General features: G+C 38.4%; 2 protein-coding genes across 4 annotated transcripts in view; one reads left to right on the top strand and one right to left on the bottom strand.

The window, feature by feature from the left end:
• LOC107094496 (zinc finger FYVE domain-containing protein 1-like) overlaps positions 1–7,209 on the bottom strand; it is an 18,170-nt gene extending 10,961 nt beyond the window's left edge. Inside the window, exons 1-5 of the mRNA XM_015390120.1 lie at positions 6,996–7,209; positions 6,090–6,371; positions 2,994–3,216; positions 1,028–1,245; positions 761–867 (exon numbers count right to left, since the gene is read on the bottom strand). Coding sequence (XP_015245606.1) covers positions 761–867; positions 1,028–1,245; positions 2,994–3,216; positions 6,090–6,371; positions 6,996–7,112 — 947 coding nt within the window. The 5' untranslated portion in view covers positions 7,113–7,209. The remainder of the gene's footprint in view (positions 1–760; positions 868–1,027; positions 1,246–2,993; positions 3,217–6,089; positions 6,372–6,995) is intronic.
• Positions 7,210–12,108: 4,899 nt separating this feature from the next.
• dpf1 (D4, zinc and double PHD fingers family 1) overlaps positions 12,109–20,318 on the top strand; it is a 91,647-nt gene continuing 83,437 nt past the window's right edge. The window contains exon 1 of one of the 3 annotated variants that reach the window (XM_015390140.1): positions 12,109–12,221. In XM_015390140.1, coding sequence (XP_015245626.1) covers positions 12,109–12,221 — 113 coding nt within the window. Of the gene's footprint in view, positions 12,222–12,506; positions 12,539–20,318 lie in introns of those variants that run through there. The other 2 variants (XR_001481678.1, XM_015390141.1) reach the window with 2 other exon arrangements.

Genomic DNA, 20,318 nt, shown 5'->3' with positions numbered 1-20,318 from the left:
TTTTAAGGACCCGCGGGAACCCTGGATTAAATGAAAACACAAAAATCTGCGTTTTAGCTAGATTTAATGATGTCATTAGGTTGTTGCTTTCGTTAATGCTTCGTAATGAAAGGCTACAACCAGTTATCATGTTGTTTCTATTAAGAAAGCATCCAAAAAAGAAATTCTTACATGATTTAAAACTGTAAGGGAATAGATCCGAACAGCCCGAGAACATCTCGCAATAAGCTAAGGTATAACCACCGGTGTGGAGCTTGCTGGTGATGGAGCGTTGTGGATTTTAAATGTAGGCCTGCTGTTGAAAACGACAGCAACAAACCACTTATCTCTAAGGGAAACATCCAAGACAGGCTAACTGTATGCGTAAGAAGCAGGGCTGGACTTCAGAGGACTGGAGGAAGATTTATTTCCTCAGTGAAGGCCTCTGAACCGTTTTGGCCACCTGGGCAAACAGAGTGTCTGCAGTAGAGGTGAACACCATCAGTCCTTTATGTTGTCAAAAAAGGAGCATCCTGGAAGTGTTGATGTGAGGGGTCCCCTCTTCTCTAAAAGAGTGACTCCCTCACTGTTTAAAAAGGAAAAAAAAGCCGAAATTCATAAAGAATTGGATCTAAATGCCTAAAAGCAGCAGCAGAATTTTTTAAAGCATTATGGAGAAGATATCCAGGAGTTAAAAATGAGAGAAGAGAGAGATTCGGGGAACCAAAACCTTCAGATGTGTCTGATATCACGTCTACCGCAGACTGCTGCCCCAACTTACTTGCAGCTGAGGCACACAGAGGAGCAGGTGAAATACTCGTCTGGAAAGAAGGAGTACAGCGTCATCTTATCGTCGGACAGTTCCCCGCAGAAACGCTCGCTCAGAGCCTGAGGATCACACAGAGGGGAAAGCTCAGAGTAAGGAGGAGGCGTGGAAATTAAATTAGGATGCAAGCTAAACAGGAGGGTGAGGGGGGCGACCCAGAGGACTAATAACAACCTACAGGACATTCCTGTTGAACTGTTAGCTCTGGCTAAAACCATTTACCTCCAGAGCATGAAACACTATCCCCGGCTGGCGGGGGGAGCGTGTGTGAGTGTTGTTCACTTGCTGCCTGACGGCATCCAGCAGCTTGTTGTAATCTGTCGGGGGGGTGATGGTCTGAGTGCCGACATACTGGACAGAGCTGAAGGCTTCGGTCCCCAGACCAAGGTCATGGAACCGCTTCTGGAGGAGGGTGTCAGCATAACCGGGCCCTTTAGAATCTACACCAGGAAAGAACAAAGATGAGCTTGGGGGTAAAAAACCGTCTCAAGAAAGCTCTTTGGTATTTAGTGAATAACTACTGACAAAAAGAAAAGGAATAAATCAAAAAATGTGATTTTTGCTCTAAATTACACCAACATACAGTAGTAGAGTTTAGGTCGGAAACAACTAATCGGATTAATCAGTTATTGAAATAATCGTCAACTAATTTAGTAATCAATTAATCGTTAACTGGAGTATAAAGACTCTAAAACATGCCTTTAGCTGAGTAGTAATTTTAACAACACAGTAAAAAAAAAAAATAATTAAATGTTTGCATTTAAGATAAAGAAAACATTTTTTTGCCAATATGCTCTATCCAGAACTCCTAAAGTGAAAAGTTTGTTTCACCTGTTTTAATTTCATAACTCTTTCAAAACTCTTCTTTAAAAGAATCTTCGCCTGATTCTAAATTGATTAATCAAAAAAAAAAACAAAAAAAAAACAAAAATATCAATTTGCAACCCTAGTAGAGATGAACCGTTGCATTGGCCAGCTGATATATATATATATATATATATATATATATATATATATATATATATATATTTATATTTATTTTTTGGATTGGTCTCACTTTTTATCACTTTGTTTTGCTAATCTTTATATTCCTCTCTCCTACAATTATACATACTTTTTATTAAGACATAGTGCTTTGGCAAATTTAATGTTATGTAAGTTGTGTTTTACTGTTTTATACATGTAATTTATTAGTTATTTTATTTATTCCAAGTTCTTATGTTCCAAATGTTTTGGAAAAATCTATTTTTAACCATTTGGCTTCATTGAAACAAAAAGTACTGATAAGCATACCAACAAAATACGGGATCGATAAGAAGCACTGCTATAGAATAAACTATCATTTAAAAGTTTTAATATCTATTTTCTTTGGGTCCAAACTAGGGTTGTTAAAAGTATCGATACTCAAAAAAAGTATCGATGCTGAAACGTTGTATCCGGATACGATACTCGTTTTTAAAAGTATCGATACAGTGCTACCACCAGTGGCACCTAAACCGTCATTCATTTAAAGTGCAGAATAGAGGAAAATGCACTTTCAGAACACCGTGTGATTGAATAATTCTGTGCTCTTTTCAGTTTCAGACTTTTTTTTTTGTAAGAGGTGCAGCTGCTGAGAATTATTTTTGTTTCTTAACCGGTTTGGCTAGCGTCATTGCTATGTGTGCAAAGCATAGCCAAGGAAGGAACACTTCATTTTATGTTTTTTATCAAGCTTGCTTAATATTATGCACAGCAAACAACCTCAAAATATTGCTCTTATTGTTTACTGTATTTATTTATTGTATTTTATTTATTAATGAAAATATTTCTATAGAAGTTTGGATTCTTTGTTTTTATCCTTTCATCGAAAATGGTATCGAGTATCGAATATTTTCCTTAGTATCGGTATCGAGTTGAAAAATATCGTGACAACCCTAGTCCAAACACACAGAACCCAGATAACCAGTAGTTTATATTGATAATTGAATCAATATTCACATCTTTAAACAAAAAGCATCATCAAATCTATTCCAACCATTGAGAGACTGAATGATCCTAAAATCAGGAGTTACTGTTTATCACAGGCTGCAATAGTTGTACATTGCTGATATATACCGTAAGACTCCCTCATTATCCTTCTAATTTACAACAGATGCTCATAAAAAACCCAAATTAAACAAGACATATAATATTTTGTTTTCTGTACCGTGGCCCAGAAGCTGAGTGTGTGTAGTCTCCTGAAATACGATGACCGCAGGCCCAAGAGAGGACAAGGGCACGTCCAAGCCACACCGTTTGGACAGGGCCCTCAGCTCTGAGGTGAAGTGCTTCAGGTAGGCCCTCGATGCGCTGCTCAGGAACTGGAACATGTCATTATGGAGACGTTCTGCCCGCGTGCGATAGACAACGATATCAGACACGGCCAAAACCTGCCGAAAACAAGAGAACGTTTTACGCTGGCTGACTGAAAGCACAGATGTAGAAACAGGAAGAGATGCTTTCACTGCAACCCAGGAATCAGAACAGACAAAAAAGAACAGTAATAAACTGGGATATGATATTTTCTTTAATATAGACAAAATAAATAAATGCATCTGCCGATTTGGCAATATAACTGCAGACAAAACGATATCAGGAGACCAAAAAAGCAAAAAGACCCTCAAATATATAAATAGATATATAACTAGAAAAGCACTCTGGGAGCGCGGGCCTCCACCAAGCAGCTAATTTTGCCCCATATAGCTTTTTACACCTATAGCTAAAACTCACACATGATCTGGATAATTACCAAATTTAAATGAATTGCTCCTCATCATGAGGCGCACCTCTGGTAAAAGTTTCTTTAAAATCCTTTGACAAGTTCAACACTACGGAGCCCCCTAGGGGACATGGGGAATTTTCTTTTGTTTTGCGTTCCCTCGCAAAAGTATTGCGTTACCTCGCAAAACCTTTTGCGAAAGTTTTGCGTGAGAACGCAAAACCTTACTTCTGTAAGGTTAGAAAGATATTCACAGATTCGGACTTCCGGGATCAATAACTCCTTTGCTTATTTTTTAGATTTTATTTATCGTTATTAAACATTAATATCTTCCTATTTCAATCAATATCTCTGTGGTTATACAGTGCAGACACTCCAAAGTCACCACACAGACCAAAAGATTCCCGATAATCATACTACAACAGCTGTTTTTAAAAAAGACACCTTTACTTATTTTTTGAAATTTTTTATTGTTATTAAACATCAATATCATCCTGTTTTGATCAATAGCTCTGTGTTTATACAGTGCAGACACTCCAAAATCACCACGCACACCAAGGGACTTTTGGTGATCGCACTACAACAGCTGGTTTAGAAAAATACACCTTTTTTTTTTTAGAATTTTTTTGTTATTAATATCCTATTTTACTTCATAAAGAACTCCCATCTGCCTAGCATCTCTGTGTACTTCATTCACAAAAAGTTATACAAATTTGTATTTTTTCAAAAACAGCTGTTGTAGTATGATCACCAGAAGTCCCTTGGTTTTTGTGGCGATTTTGGAGTGTCTGCACTGTACAGTCTTAGAGTTATTGATCAAAATAAGATGATATTAATGCTTAATAATGACAAAAAAATTCTAAAAAAAAAAAAAAGGGGGGGAGTGCTTAAGACTTTTTAAATAAAGATAAAGTCATCACTGACACACACTTGCTGTTTTATAGTATCAGTTGATTTCTATTATTTAGGGTAAAACAATACGAACATCAGATTGCAGATATTCAGTATGAAGTCTATAAATCATGTAATATAACATATTATACAAATTCATCACAACAAAAAAAAGTGTGTTAAGGGAGCATAATAACACTGTACTTAGATATAAAAAATATTACACATGAGCACAAACACACACACTGTATCTGATTATGTGCAAAAAGTGCTAAATTGTTGATGGACATGTAATATACATGTATTGATTACATTGTTATGGTAATCCATTATTACATATAATTTAAAATATAACATCAAGACTAAGTTATAAGTAGATATCTGTTAATGCTATAGTATTTTTCTATTTCCAAATTGTATTTTTATGGCACGAGAGTAGGGAGTACCAAGATGGCTGCAAGTGACTTCAGTTTATTTGGCCAATCGGCTATCTAGTGAATAAATAGAGATCAGTGGTCAATAGTCACTGCTGCCACCCTCTGGTTTAGGGGGGAACTGCTTGTTCCGTCAAATAATGTTAAAGAATCCTTAAAAAAATTCCCACATCCAGATCATGATCCGAAGCACAACCACAATTTAATGGATTGTTCTTAGGACTGAGTTGCACTTTTGGTAAAAATTATTTCAAAATCTTTAAAAACTTTTCAAGTTATCCTCTACACATATGGAAAGACGGATTACCATGTAATCGCAGCATCCATCTCAGCATGGACTGGTATGATATTCTAATGGCATGGTAATGTTTGACAAAAGTATCAAAGGTTCAGGGCATTATTATTGTCTAAATTGCATTATTTCAAAATGTCTGGGCAAAAAATGGGAGAAAAAAATTAAATGCTAAATTATGGACTGATCCTAGGCATAATCTCTAAAATCAAAGTTAACTTTGTTGGTGGAAGCTGTTTTTAGAACCGCTGATCTACACTAAAGTTACATTACTTTCAACAAACCCCTTTACTAGATGGAAACTGTTTTAATTAATTAATTGTAACAGACAATAGAAAAGTTTGTCTGCAACTTTACAATGCAATTGGTTGACTTGGATTTTAACTTTTGGGTGTCAGAGTATGAGTGGTTCAACAAATATATGCTGCCTTTTAAAATTTTCGGTAGAAAATCTGAAAACCATGCATAACTTTTCTTAGACATAAATGAGCTATGTTTGGTTAATCTATTGCATAAAATCCACCCTAATAGATTAGATTTTCTAAAAATATGATAACAAAATGTGACAAGGTTCACAGGTATGATCAACTTTAAAAAGAACTGTAGCTGCGCCTTCCGAAAAACTAAAAAACTGTGAAAACTTTGTAATTTGAGTCTAGTAACACCCAGCAATTATCATATTAGTGATGATGTATGTCACAGATGGAGTATGTTAGCCAATCGGAGCAACTCGTCTGATGCACTGCTGGGCTAATGCAAATAAACTCTAGTCTGACTGATGGTTACAGTTAAAACCTTAACATAGGTAATGACTGGATGCCTCCAATCAATGGGTAGCAGAGTCAATCAATAAAGCCATTGAATATCTTTAACAGAAACGGATCAGTTTGCTGATGTAAACAGTCCCCAGGAAACCTCCAAACTCACCTTTAAAAGGAGGCGCATTCTCTGGTTTTGATTGGCCGCAGCTCCCAACAGACCCTCAGTATCCAGAGCGATCAGGTTCAGAGAGGGATCGTATGCGGCCCACACCCCTACCGTGCAGGAGCTGGGGGACTTGGAGGTGTAAAACACGCTCTCACCCCCAAACAGGATGTGGTTAAGCGTGTGGGACTTGCCATCGCCAGTGTTGCCAAAGATGGAGAGCACCTTGACCCCAGGGACGTCTGCACAGCCGAGCCTCTCCACAAACTCAGCCTCGTTTTGCACCTGGAACAAGAAGGGAGATCTGATTAAAGAGAAAGCTCTGTCTGCACAGTTTGCTATGGGATCCCTGGCTCCAGAGATGACCTCATTAGACTGAGCCTGGATGAGTGAAGCAGGATCATTAACACAATAAGAAACCAGTTTGTCCAGCAGCTATATTTATCAACAATGCGCTGCTGAGCTTTACCGCTTTTAGACCAGTTAAGAAAGCGCCTATCCTCTGCACTTTGATCAAATGTAAACACAAGGTGAGGCTGCCTCTCTTTGGGTCACATGGGTATGACTCACTGGGTACTTTCCCTAATAATAGGTCAACATGCTGCTCTGCCTCATACATCTGCTCTTTGAACCCCATTTTAAAGCAGGCTGGAATCTTATTTACACTTTACATATCAATAACGGCAAACTTAAAGCTTTTGCGTTTGTAAACAAATGGCTGAAAAAAGCGACGCGTTGAAATTAGCTACCATAAATCAATGTTGAATATTTAACGTTCGAAAAATGATATAATATAAAGATATAGAATACATTTAAAAGCATTCATTTAGCGAATTATATCAGTAGAGGAGGTGTTAGCACCGCTTTAGCCAAACAGCAAACAGTTAGCCTTAGCTAGGCTAACTTTACCTGCAGGTTTTCTTGTTCGTCCACCAGCAGGAAGCTCCGGGCCCCGTCCCCTAACTGCTCTGGCTTCATGGGGCCAATCGATAGACTCTCCATTTCTTTCATCAGTATATCTGACATCGTCCTTTAAACGTTCAAAACATATCGGAGACGCTAGTGAGCAAAACGAAAGTTCAGCATGACTGTCAATCACAACAAGAGCCACAGGGATGGAGGCGCTGTGTAGGGTATGGCAAGTTATTTTATCATATTATTAAGATGCTTGATAAAGTGGAATGTCACCGCGCTATTTGTTGAGAATTAAAGTTTTATCCTCTCAGGGTAAAATATGTCTAAGTAATTATGCAAAATTTAACAGGTGCAAAAAGAAGATGTATCGGATTAAACAACAAAAGTCCCGTTTTATTTTATACTATAATACCTTGCCAAATTTGGCTGGACTTGAGGAACCATTTTTTTTTATGACGCGTCGAGCGTCATTGATGCATCTGTTCACGGTGCTTGAGCACCACCGTTTGGTCAAACGCGGAATTACACGCAACGTCGAAATTATATTCGAACCAAGCAAAAATAGTGATGCTTAAAAAAATCCATAAATAAGCAAATGATCAGCATGTTTACTCCTACCTGAAATCTATATTTAAAAATGGACTAATTAACTCTGCAAACTGTATAAAGTTGAAATCCACATCTTTGCTTCACAAACTTAATAATTTCCCTTTCTTAATAGCTACAATTACAGCAACTTTGTAAAAATCAAAGTTCCCATTTCACCGTCAGCGTGTTTCACCAGAACAGTGCTGCCATGTTAGAGTTGGTTTGCTAATGTTCATGAAATATTTGTTAGCTCAGATCTATAAATATCACATGTCACTGAATGGCTTCAGAGAGGCGCCACTGCTGCTAACATGACAGAGAGAGAAAACCTAACATCAGTGCTTAATCTCAGATGTCAGAGGGCTCTGTAAGAATTTCCACAATTTGCTTTCTTTCTTTGCTTTCTTTCTCATTATCAGATTTTTTTTTTTTTTTTTTAGAAAAATAAAGCAAAAATATGTGTCATATGCAGAAGAAACCGGATGAAGTGACAAAGAGCTTGGAGAGGGTTTTGCTTGGGGCGAATCCAGTGCAGACACTTGTCTGAAAGAATCAATTACAGACCCAGGCCTGAGCCATAGCCACTGATTAGTTAATAATTTAGGATGCTCCTTTCCAGGCTTCGTAGATAATGAAATAACACATGATCAGTCTACACGTCATCGCTTAATGTACAGCAAGCCAGCCGCATTTATTGGCATTGCTGGTAAAGAGACAGGAAATGTTTCTTTCAATGCAGCATCGTAATCTCAAGCATGAAAATCTAGAAAATCGAACCTATAATCCAGTCGACAATAACCTTTTTTGGAGTTTAAAGCTTGTGCTCTGAGAAGGTTACAGTACAAGTACCCGGTTTGATCCCCACATCCTCTAATCTGGGTTCCTGACCCTTAACCCCACACTGCTCCCTGGGCGATGCACAATGGCAGTCCACTGCTCCAAAAGGGGATGGGTCAAATGCAGAATTTCTCCAGAGTGAGATAAAAAAAGTTCAATTATTATGATTATTATTATTTTTGATGGATTCAGCAGTGGAATATTGTTAGTATTGCCCTTTGAAGTTCAAGTCACTTATATATATTTTTCGTTTATTTCGACTAAATTGTTCAGCATCTACTAAATAGTTAACCTTCATTTACTGATATCTTGGAACATCAGTATGAGATGACACAAAGGTGATTTGTTTTAGTTTTAATTCTGTCCATTAGAGGAATCTATTTATTATTCCAACAAACACAGCTTAACATTTGTACATCGTTCACTCATAACTAGTCAGGAGGGATGCCAGAAAAAAAAAAAAAAAAGTCCTAGAATCATTAATACAAACATTTGAAATTTTCTAAACTTTAAAAACATTTTACCTGGAATGGTGTGCTTATGTCAGATGTGTGGTTCTGGGCATTTATGGTTCTCCAGGTTGGGTCTGATATGAAACAAAAGGATGAATAACGTGAAAGATCTAGAGAAATTATTTACAGAGAAAAACTAAGAGAAAATGTGTGAAATGTTGTAGAAGATGAATCCTGTCCTGTTAGTAAAATATGTTTATAAGCAGCAGGAGTCGCAACAGTGGGTGTTGATAAAGGGCATGTGGGCATATGCAGGGTGTGGCAGCAGATAATAAACATACACCTGTTTTTATGGCACCCTATAGTTTTTATAGATATATATTTAATGTCTATAACACTTTTTTTCTTCATTGACTTTTCAGACCCGTCTGGTGACATTTTTAAAACAACTAGCCACATATCTAATGACTTTTTTGTTGCTGTTGTAAAATTTAACAATGTAAATATATATGTAAACGTAATACCTGACATAATGTCTTTTTTGAAATTGTTTTAATCAAACTACACTCTCATACACTGTGTATTTAGCGAAACTTTAAGTTTTTAAGTTCAATTTTAAAGCTTAATGAAATTGATTTATGTCATTTGATTTGAGTAAAACACTGATTAATTGTTTAAATCATTTTAAAGAGTCCCTTTTTAGTTTTAAACACATTCAGTGTTTTTAGTCACGTCTTGCAGATGTTTATATTGCTCTCAAGCTGGATCAAAAAGAATGACCAAATATGCAAATTTGGCAATAACATCCTATGGGGACTTTTAGGACTTTAAGGACAGGCAATAGCAATCTTTCCTGCATAAACTGTGGTCTTGATTAGTTGCCCCCTTCTACTTTCTGCTTAGAAAGGGGAAATATCTCATCCTGAATGCCAGAGAATTCCTCCCTTTTAATTGGTTAGAAAAGTGGAGTCAGAAAGGGTGAGTGGCGGGGGGCCGCCCTGGGTGCTGCTTTTGTGAGAACCACCACTGTCATGAACATAAATGATAAAAAAAAACACACATTATTTCTCAATAAGAGAATAATTTTGCTCCTGAAAAATATTAAAAGGATAGTTTTTTTTCTAATTTTCCCTAGTGTTAGATCACAGACCTAACGACCCCCGTTCCAAAGGGGTGGACCCCTTCATCTGTTCCAATTTGCATGTTTTCAAAACAAAAAATAAGACTTTCTTGGGCTACAGTATAAAACCTCAAACTCAACACTATTCCTGACATTTTGAATTGAAAAAGCTTCCTGGATGGGAAGTGAAACATCCTCAAACTTGGAAACAAGGATTGTTTTGAATTTCTTTTTTTTTTTTTTTTTGGAACGACTATGCAGGGGCGTAGCCATATGGGGGCCAGGGGTGGCCAATCATTGGCCACCCCTACCATTTTTTCCCCCTCTAATACAGATAGTGGTAGCAGTAATACTCTCAAGTGGAATATCCAAAACATTTTAATTTATGGTGGTTAAATATAATAAAATCAAAAATGATAAGTACAGAATTCATGCTCTTTTCAGAGCTAGATTTTGTGTTATATGGGGTAAAGAGAAAAATATGTGTCTCTGCAATCATCTGAGACTCTTTAGTGAAATCATAGATAAATAACAATTTTAATAAAAACTTATAAAAATAATCAATGTATGTAAATATTAGTGCCTGTATATATGAATTTTATGCAGAATGTTTATTGATATACGTAGGTAACTAATGAAAATGGGAAAATTTACGCCCCAGAACTCAAAACTGAAAGACTCTTATCTACTATACCTTTCATCTAGAAATTATGGATGTTTAAATATATGCGTATATTTGCTAGCAAAGGCTGTAGGAAAATATAGTTTTTCTTTATTTAGAAAATATGGATGTTCATCGGTTATTGTCCAGGCACCATTATAAAAAAATTCTGGCTACGCCTCTGCGACTATGACCTTGATGACAAAGAACCTTTACCAGCATCATAGGCCTACTACTGAAATAAATTAAGATCACATATTAGAATATTTCACACATTTTTACCAGGAGTTCCCATCAATGTGTCTATAATATCTTTTGTTTGTAATGTTTGTAATGTTCCTGTAACAGTACTTTCTGAGAGAATCTTACAGGTAGGTTATTACCTTCATTTGCATATATATTCATCCATCCATTATCTGACACACTTTATCGCAAGTGGGGTAGCGAGGGGTGCTGGTGCCTATCTCCAGCTGTCTATGGTTGCAGTGTATTCTCATTATCAGATCGTACGAAATCGTACGAAAAGTTATGCACCGTAATTTCGTACGTTTTTTTCGTGTTATTTCATCGTATTTTTACGTCTTGCCTCGAGACAAGATGTCCTTGCTCATCTTACATCTTCAATAACATAGAATTTAACATACAATTAACCCTAACCCTGACCCTAACCCTAAGATACAAAACAGCAAGCAACCTAGTGAGAGACATGAAGAAGTAATTATTGCACTGTTTTTCCCAGTTGTACGTCCGTCAGCGGATCTGCTTTTTTCGTCTGTCTGGCTGAGCATGCGCACTGATCTGTTTTTTTCGAGGAAAAACGTCCAAAACGTACGAAATACTGTGCATAACTTTTCGTAGGATTTCATACGAACTGATAATGAGAATATGTTGATGGGCGAGAGGTCACCAGTCCATTGCAGGGCAACACAGAGACAAACAGGACAAACAACCAGTTAAACAACTGTTAGGTTGATTGGCTTCTCTTAATTCTCCTTAGGTGTGCACACCTAAGGAGAATTAAGAGAAGCCAATTAACCTAACAGTCATGTTTTTTGACTGTGGGAGGAAGGAGTACCCGGAGAGAACCCACACATGCTCAGGGAGAACATGCAAACTCCATGCAGAAAGATAGATATTGAAATCTCTTTAATGACTTTTCAAAAGCTTAGTTTGATCAAATTATCTAACTGATCCACAGATTAGACAGTTTTAAATTCATATGAAGCAAAACTCCAAACGGTTTTAATTGGGGTGGGGGATGTCTTCCCCTGTGCAGGTCCGAGGCGGGCCTGTTTGTCCACTAACACCGCTACCCCCCCTGGTATTTGTAGTGCACGCAGCTTCGCCGTATGACAAGCAGACATGCGCAAAAAACTACACTTCCCCGAAGCTGTCACTGAGCGCTCCCGCTTCCCATTGGCTGGCTGGCTGCAGCCGCAGCCCCAGAGAATGAATGAAATTGAAATAGCTGCTACATTACATGTACAATACCGGGCTCTGCGGTGTTGCATTCTATCATACTATACCAAAATGGCCACAGCGGTGCAGAACCCCCTCAAAACGTAAGTAACCAAGATCTTCTGGGCTTTTGCGCCTTTTTGTGTGTGTTTGTGCATGCTGTCAGCGCAACCTCAGCGCTTTAGAGAGAAAAAATAAATATAAATCACAGATGATTCTCAGCATGATCATCAGCGCGTCTAGATACATACAATGCAAACAGCAGAGACTGAGATCATCTCAGGGCATGCGAGAGAGAGGAGAAAAGTTGAATTTAAAGGTGACGGTTTGGGAATGCAAGTGTTGTGTGCGCTCCGGTGCATAAAATCAACCCTAGGATCCAACGGCAGCGTGCGTGAGGGGATATGGAGGAATGCTGGAGGTAGGTTTAGGTGACCCGGCATGTCCCTGATCAGTGGAGCCAGCCAGGATCACGGTCAAAGCCAGGCTGGGGTGGAGGGGCTGGGAGGCTGCAGCTTCTGTTACGCATCCCCCGAGCTGAGCGTTATTTTGTAGGCAAGGAGAATGTAAACAGAGCTGCTGGTTTTAGGATGCAGCGGTGCCTTCCGGAACCCTCAGAGATGGACAGACCGGAGGCGCAAGCTGCGCTCTTCCTACGCGCATCCAAACCGCATCTCATCCATTCAGCATCACGTTTACCTCCAGAAAGAGGGTGAAGTTTTACACTTTACTCCTGGATTTTAGTGCTTCTCCTTTTTTTATTAGTGTTATTTTGAGGCTCGCTATTTCAGAGGAATGCAGAGGCTGCTCGCCTGATGGGCTCCCGGCCAAAAAATAAGGTTAGCGGATGTGCGCCTGTCAGCGGGTGCTTCTACTAATCCATCCAAAATATCCCAGAATGGCTCCAATACGAGCCAACCGTGGTGCGCCAGAGCGCTCCGGCTTTAAGCAGTTTGAAACAAAGAAAAGTCTGAGGATTTTTGTGCAGCAGCAGGGCAGACATAGGATGCCTGTGCAGGTTCTGTACCTGAGCACACATCGTGCATAGGGGCTGTTTTTCTGTCTTTTACTCTGAGGAGTAAGCAGAGATTTCACAGGATCCGGAGCTCAGCCAGCCTGCATGTGGCTGCTTTGAATATCACTTCACAGGAGGCAGGAAACCGGAGTGCCATGGTGCTGATTGGAGGACTGCTCTGATTGGCTGGCTTGGTATTTCAGTGTTTTTGGTTGATTGCTATTGTAATTAAATAGCAGCCAGTCCTCAGGAATGAAAAGCTCGCTGTTTTTCCATCTCGTGTGCAAATCAGAGATTTGATGTTAATTCCTAAACTCAGGTATAGTTCTTATTATCAACAGCATATATGAACAAAATATAAAAAATTCTTGTAGCCTTTCTGCCCTGAGGAGTCATTACTTATTTATATCACAAGTAGATGCATTAATCTGGACATGTAAGAGTTGTTCAATGTTTTACTGAAAAAAAAAAAATGATTATAAATGTTTGTATTTTATTAATCCTGCAGCATCTTATGTTAGCATTCAGCATTTTGCCTCTGTTGTATTTTCTATAGAGAAACTCATTATCTTAATGATTGGCATTAAAAGAATTTGGGCATTTGTTGCATCTATGTAAGCATCTTTAGTTCCTTTAACACAAGATTTTCATGCCTTAAACCTCTGACATGAAGCTAGTATTAAAGTAACTAAAAGTGCCCAAATATATTTTATAAATGCCCCAATTTTTCCCCCAAGTATGATTACAGGTAGTCTTAAAATTCAAAGGCAAGGTAAGGCAAGGCAAATTTATTTGTATAGCACAATTCAATACAAAGACGACGCAAAGTGCTTTACATGATTAAAATACAGGAAGATGAAACAGAATCAAAGCAAGTAGGATAAAATTATAATATAAATAAATGAATAAAATAAGGAATGAAACAGAGCAATTGCTCTATTTTCTACCTCTTGAATGAATGAATGAGTGAAGTACGCCTTGACATATATATTTCCCTTTCACAGACTTCTTCCAGCGTACATGGTTACTTTGAGCTCCTGGACATCCTTACCATCAAAATATAACTGAATATTCTTCTCTCAGTAATTGTATCCACACTGAAGAGAGTTCCTGGGAGTCTTAAAGTGTGCCATGATTCCAGTGTTTGGACATAGGTAGTATTTTAGAGTGTATGCTGATCCGAGAGAATGAGAACTGAGGAGTTTTCTTTGTGAATTTCCTGTTTGCCATACAGTGTTTCTGATATGGGCAATAAAACTGTAAGGAAGAATTGCTGCTCTTTTCCAGTTGTTACAGCTAATAAAGTTAAGATTTGATTTGCAGCTCATAATTTGAGCCCCTAGAGGTTCTATATTTGGGCAATATTGACCATCTCTTATGAAACCACTATGCCAGGGGTAAAAAAAAAATAGAAACAGAGATTTACTCAATGTGGATTGTGGACAGTGAAAGCACTTAAAGAAAACATTACCCGACACTGTAGCTGGGTAATGATGCCAAAGCTGGTATTCGATTCAACATGGCTATTTGGGAATGCATTAAAAGCTGTTTTCACATTTTCTTTTAATCTCTGAACTGTATTTGATCAGATATAGAAATAAGATATTTTGAATTTAATTGTGCTGTTTAGGTTTCTTTTAACTTTTGTTTGTGGAAATCTAAAGTCTTAAAAAAGCAAAGGACTTCATTAGATTAAGAACAGCTAAATATATTTACTGGTATATCTTAGATTTAATTATTCTGACTCAGATCCTCTAAAACATTATTGATAATACCTCTAATATACATTTTTAGTTTTTTTTTTAAAATATTGTTGAATCTATGAGCTATCCAGTGTGTGGCCCTTTGTCTAGTGACAGTTGGACACAACTGGGTGGAGTTTGTGTTTGATTGGTCGCGTGTGGGGAGGCAGAAAAGGGAGCTTACCTAGGGAAATAATACATGCATGAACTGAAGTCAGTGTCATAAATAAAATGTTTATGATAATCTTGCAGTAAGATTTGGACAGAACTGAGCAGGTAAAGCGGATGGGATGTTTCATGTGAAACCTTTCATCTTCTCCTCAGCCGTCCTACTGTACTCGAAGTCATCTTTGGTCCTTGGCATGCTCATCCAAGCAAAGCAAAAGTGTGGCCAGATTGCTCCCAAAGGCCTCTCCGTGAAACCATGTCAGGGGATTAAATTGACTGATTTGCATGGAGTCAGAGAGAGCAGAGGTTGGGCAGCAAAGGAAGAGAATAGGATTGCTTTTTAAAAAAAGGTGCACAGGGAATGTAGAGTAAATGCCAGACTGAAGGCCAGTGACTAATGAACAACAGCCTACTTTCAAACGGGGGTCCTGTATCGATTTCTAAGTGCTTTAAGTCAGACAAAGGAGGTAAAAATGAGGCACAAAACAAAGCAGCACAAAGTGTCAGTCAGTATCAGCTCTGCAGAGATGTTAGATCACCAAATCAGTGTGGCCTCTGCGAAGCTGCAAGTGAATGCATTAGATCATTCAACCGCCGCAATCGAAGCTCCTTTTAACATCTCCTTGACTATATAAATGTCCTCGTTACCCAGAATGACTTTAAGTACGTTACAGTCACAACACAGAATGTGCTTTTAAACAAGCCCTTTTAATTAGCACGTCCCCAAACAAACTTGCTACAAGAGGCTCACAAATTAGAGGCCTATGCTGTTAAAATGGACCAAACAACCAGCGAGATTGGGTTCAAAGTCAGCACTAATAGGGTGGCTGGCTGTGAGCCTGAGGCGGAAACAATGGTGTTCTGTCCTGTAATTTCTTTTAAAAATGTTTAGGCTGACAAATAAAGTCAGTAATATGAGGTCTTATTAATGCCAAACAAGCAGGCCTTGCATTCTACAGAGCAGCATGGTCACCAGCCAGAGCCGACCCAATGCATGAGTGAGGGAGCTACAGTAAGAGCAACCTGGGCAGTAAATGCTCCTAAAGTCTTTCATCCTTCTTTCATTTCCTTGCTAAAGCCAAATTTCTATTCATGATAACTTATTTTGATCACTTTAAATAGTCTTATTGATTGATTTACGTCACATTGAGGCTCAACTCACCAACTTGGATTGGTGTTTAAATGCTCCAAGGTTTCCCTCAGTTGGCCAGATAATAGCAGTATTGGTCCAAATGATCAAAAAAGATGCTTTAGTTTCACTGTAGGTTTTCTAGCATCTGGCACGCTGCAACATTGGTGTAGCAGTGGCAGAAATAAACATGGCTGAGGGATGCAACCCTTGTGAAAGCTTTTAACATGCCCACAACATATATGGCAGCCTGGATGGCTGGTTTTCTAAGATATTTATTGTTTTAGAGTCAATATGACATCAGGCGGTACCAGATATAAGGTTCCTAAAAATCAAGCTTAAAGCAATTTAAACTCTTTTAAGTTCCATGTTCAAAAGTTCCATAATGGACTCAACTATTGACCAAAAAAGTTACAAATGCCTCTGTAGTTTGTTTACTGTTATATTGCTTCAATAAATGATGTAGCATAATTATTTTTTTTAATCCTTGCAGTTTTGTTCGTATGGTTCTTTACTTATTCCTCTATCTAAAATAGGTTCTTCTGCTAATTTCCACGCTTCAGTTCCCAAAAGGGAACCTAGAAAGTTTATGACTTTTAGTAATTTTAAATTTTTTACCCACTGCTTACTATGAGGTTCCAGCAGGTTTTTGGGGGGCATGAAGCTGTTATTATCCATTGGAGTCTGCTTTCACAAATGAGTCCCAATCCCTTCTGAAAAAGATTTTCAGAAAACAGCACAACTATAGAAAATAAAATGTATTTGATTAATTCTAAGTTATGTTAGCATTGCATGAAAATGCTTAGCTTAAAAGATAATATAAATTTTTTTTTGTCACTAAATGAAAGTAAGGCATTAAAATTGCAATGACACAGGATTCAAACAACTTTTTCAAACAACATTTAGCCATGGCTAAACTTTAGCCACGAAAGATGCTATAGTTAGCATCTGTTCTGGAGCTTTCTGTTGGACTTACTAAAGCTTCTAATGAGTTTAGACTGTATTTTATCACTTCTAGTTCAAAATTTAAACCACTTACCATAATTTTAAATGAAATGGATCATTTTATACAGTGTTTATTTGAGATTTTATAAAAAAAAAACTCTGCAAGGAAGATTTCTGATGCTAATTAGCTTAGCATGAAACCATAAAGCAATATGGGGATTCGTCAAAGCTGGATAGAAATTCTCTATTGAGGATAGATTGTTTTAAACTTTCTTTTGTGTACAGAATTCGATTTTTTTTTTTTTTTATCAGATGTTACCAACATGTTGCTAAAATCCAATATTTCTCTTTTGAAACCAGTGTTTATCTTCTTGGCATGTGAGGACAGATGGATCACTTCAACACTCGTTAAATGATATTGAATGGAGGTAGAGGTTAGATGGCGGTGTTTAGCTGTAAAACGGGGTATGAAGTAACAAAGGGGTGTTAAACTGCATAATAAAGCAATTTAAGAGGCTGGAAGAAGATGGTTTAAACAGGAGGAGGACTTCGTAAGTCAAAGTCTGCTCTGGGCCTTAGAGGATCTTGTTACGGCTCTGCCACCAGCTAAAGTTCGGATCGCCTGTGCCATTCCCAATCAGCGCGTCTGTCTCTCTGCTGGATTAGATGAACGGTTAATCTGTCCTTCTATCTTTTCCCCCCTTCCCTCACCATCATACTTCCCCTCTTCCTCACACCAACCTCGCTGCCCCATCTCCATCTTTACCTTCCTCATCACTATCTCCAACTGCCACTTGTTTCCCTTTTTGCCCTCCATTCATATTGCTCCTCGGTCCAACTTCGTATTGGGCTCAAGTGATTTAATCCACACCACTTCTATATGTGTTGATATTCAGCAGAAACTATAGCGAAGGATAATTTATATCCATTTTATCAGATCCATGTAATTCCTTTTAGATAGCTTATACTTAAAAGATTTTTTAGGGGATTGGGACGCAAATCTATTGACAGGAAAGGTTTATAGTCTGCTGTTAGCAAATTATATAATGTTTCACATTTTGAGATGGGATATTTATATCCCATATATTATGCTTGGATTAGGAAATGACTAAAATCCTCAAACAAGGAACAAAGTGCCATTAAATCCACATCCGTGACTCCCTGGCAGCCAGGACCCTGGGTGTGTGGTCGCTTGGTGTCTCTCAGTGATATTACTTCTTTGTGCTGGTTAGAAGGGCCAGATGCAGATAAGCCCGTGCTGCTGTATTGGAGGCAGTTGCAGCGGGGTCTATATATTATTACTTGTGCCCTGCCTGACTGAGCCCAGCTAAACGAGTTCCATGTAATAACCGGCTCTGTGTGCAAACAGCCCTGTGTGATGGCTCAGGCCGCAGCCTGCCAGTTCTAGAGCTTTCTCTCCTGGTTTCACCCTCTCATTCCCTCACTCACTGATTTCTGGTCTGCCTGAGCTACACATAAACACACACTGTTGCACTCATTTCTCCTCTCTCTGAGTTTCCTTTCTCTGTAATCTTATGGATGTGAGCCTGAGGTCTGATGTTTTTAAGAGGGTTACTTTTTCCGAGTTTTTCCTTTCATCATCCCCATTACTTAGACTTTCTATATGTTGTTGTTGCCCTTTTTCTTTAAGGAAGGCGAGAAGAAGCTGAGAGAGGAAGAAAGAGGGAAGCTTGGATAAGTATTTTTAGCGCTATGACCTATTTCTCCAGTACTACCTAACTGACTGTCAGTCAGCTCCAACGCTTGGGGACCCTGCGAGCTTCCCAGCCAGAAAATTTGGGGAAAATCTGCTGGATGTAAAGGATTTTTGGTGAGGAAAGACGAGGATAATTCAAACCAAATCTCTTTTGTTCTCGTCTGCACCAAAGACTCTCTGGAGTCATGCCTCATGAATTGGGACCAATCCCAATCAATACTGCAATCAGACCTGACAATGTAGATACTGACAATATTCTTGGATCAGATCAGGCTGGGTCTCCATCATGCTAGAGTGGGTTGGAGCTTATATTTTAGCCGATTTTGTTTGCAAAAATTGAATTTTAAATCAAAGTTCAAATGGAGCAGTGATAGATCTGGTCAATGCTATAATTAAAACCTATTCATGTACTCTGGTTTGAACTGAACAAAACTTTCTGTTCTAAAAGTGATCTAAACTTAGACTTTAAATAAAACATTCATAAGGTCTACAAAAAGCTCTGCAAGCAGTGCGAAAATGTCAGAAAGCATAAAATGTGCTATTTATTCTACAGTGTCTATAAACAATCCAGCTAGATGGTCTGAAATAATAAACTCCAGAAACCAGGGCAAGGTTCTGAGTTCTAAATGATCACTTATTCCTGTCTGGTCTGTGTCTGGCCAATCAAAAATCAGTCAAAAGTCTTTTAGCGTGTTCTGCCATCAGCATTGAGCAGCTTCATCACCCGCCCCTGTCGCGCCCCTGCTTCATAGACCCCATTACTTTTTGTGTATGCTTGGTGTCGTTTTAGGCTTCCACGCCCCTCCATGCAGCGTTCATGTGAACAGAAACGCAGAAACATTTGTAACTACGACAGATCCTTATGGTAAAACATGGCGAGCAACCAACAGCTTCTACTTACGAGGGTTCGCAAATGTAAACATCTTGAGACATCCTGTAATTTAACCCATAAATGCCAATGGTATCAACAGATTGTTGAAAAAACGCTTGCAAAAAAATGACTGTCATTGATGGCATGAAGAGGCTTTCAAAATGATGTAAACTGCTGTCTTTCCTCTGCCTCATGTAGTGTTTTCAGCTCGTGATTTGTGCCGAACATGCCCCCTTTCGCCAGCTAGAGTATAACTGTTGCATTCGCTGTTATGGGCGGCTCATTTTCCACAGAAATTGTTGGTTTTTCAAGCATTACCCAAACTTAAGAGGTTTAACTAGGGTGACCATATTTTCATTTGGGAAAACCAGCACACCTTGGAGCGGGGAGGGGGTTGGGTTGGGTTGGGATCTCTGTTCCCATGCATAGAGATGTCTGTGGCATGCACTCACCTAACATAGACCTACGTAATCCTACAATAACATGATATTTACAGTTGATTTATTAAAAAATGCTTTTCAGTAAAAGTCAACAGCAATAACTCCAATAACAAACGATACTTTCATTCAAAATGTATTTATTAAAAATGCTTAACAATTCCTGTAATGAATGAA

The sequence above is a fragment of the Cyprinodon variegatus genome, unplaced genomic scaffold (assembly GCF_000732505.1).
Source record: "Cyprinodon variegatus isolate N-32 unplaced genomic scaffold, C_variegatus-1.0 Scaffold486, whole genome shotgun sequence".
NCBI classification, from domain to species: Eukaryota; Metazoa; Chordata; class Actinopteri; order Cyprinodontiformes; family Cyprinodontidae; genus Cyprinodon; species Cyprinodon variegatus.
The sequence above is the reverse complement of the archived record's forward strand: the minus strand, read 5'-3'. Positions and strand labels throughout refer to the sequence as shown.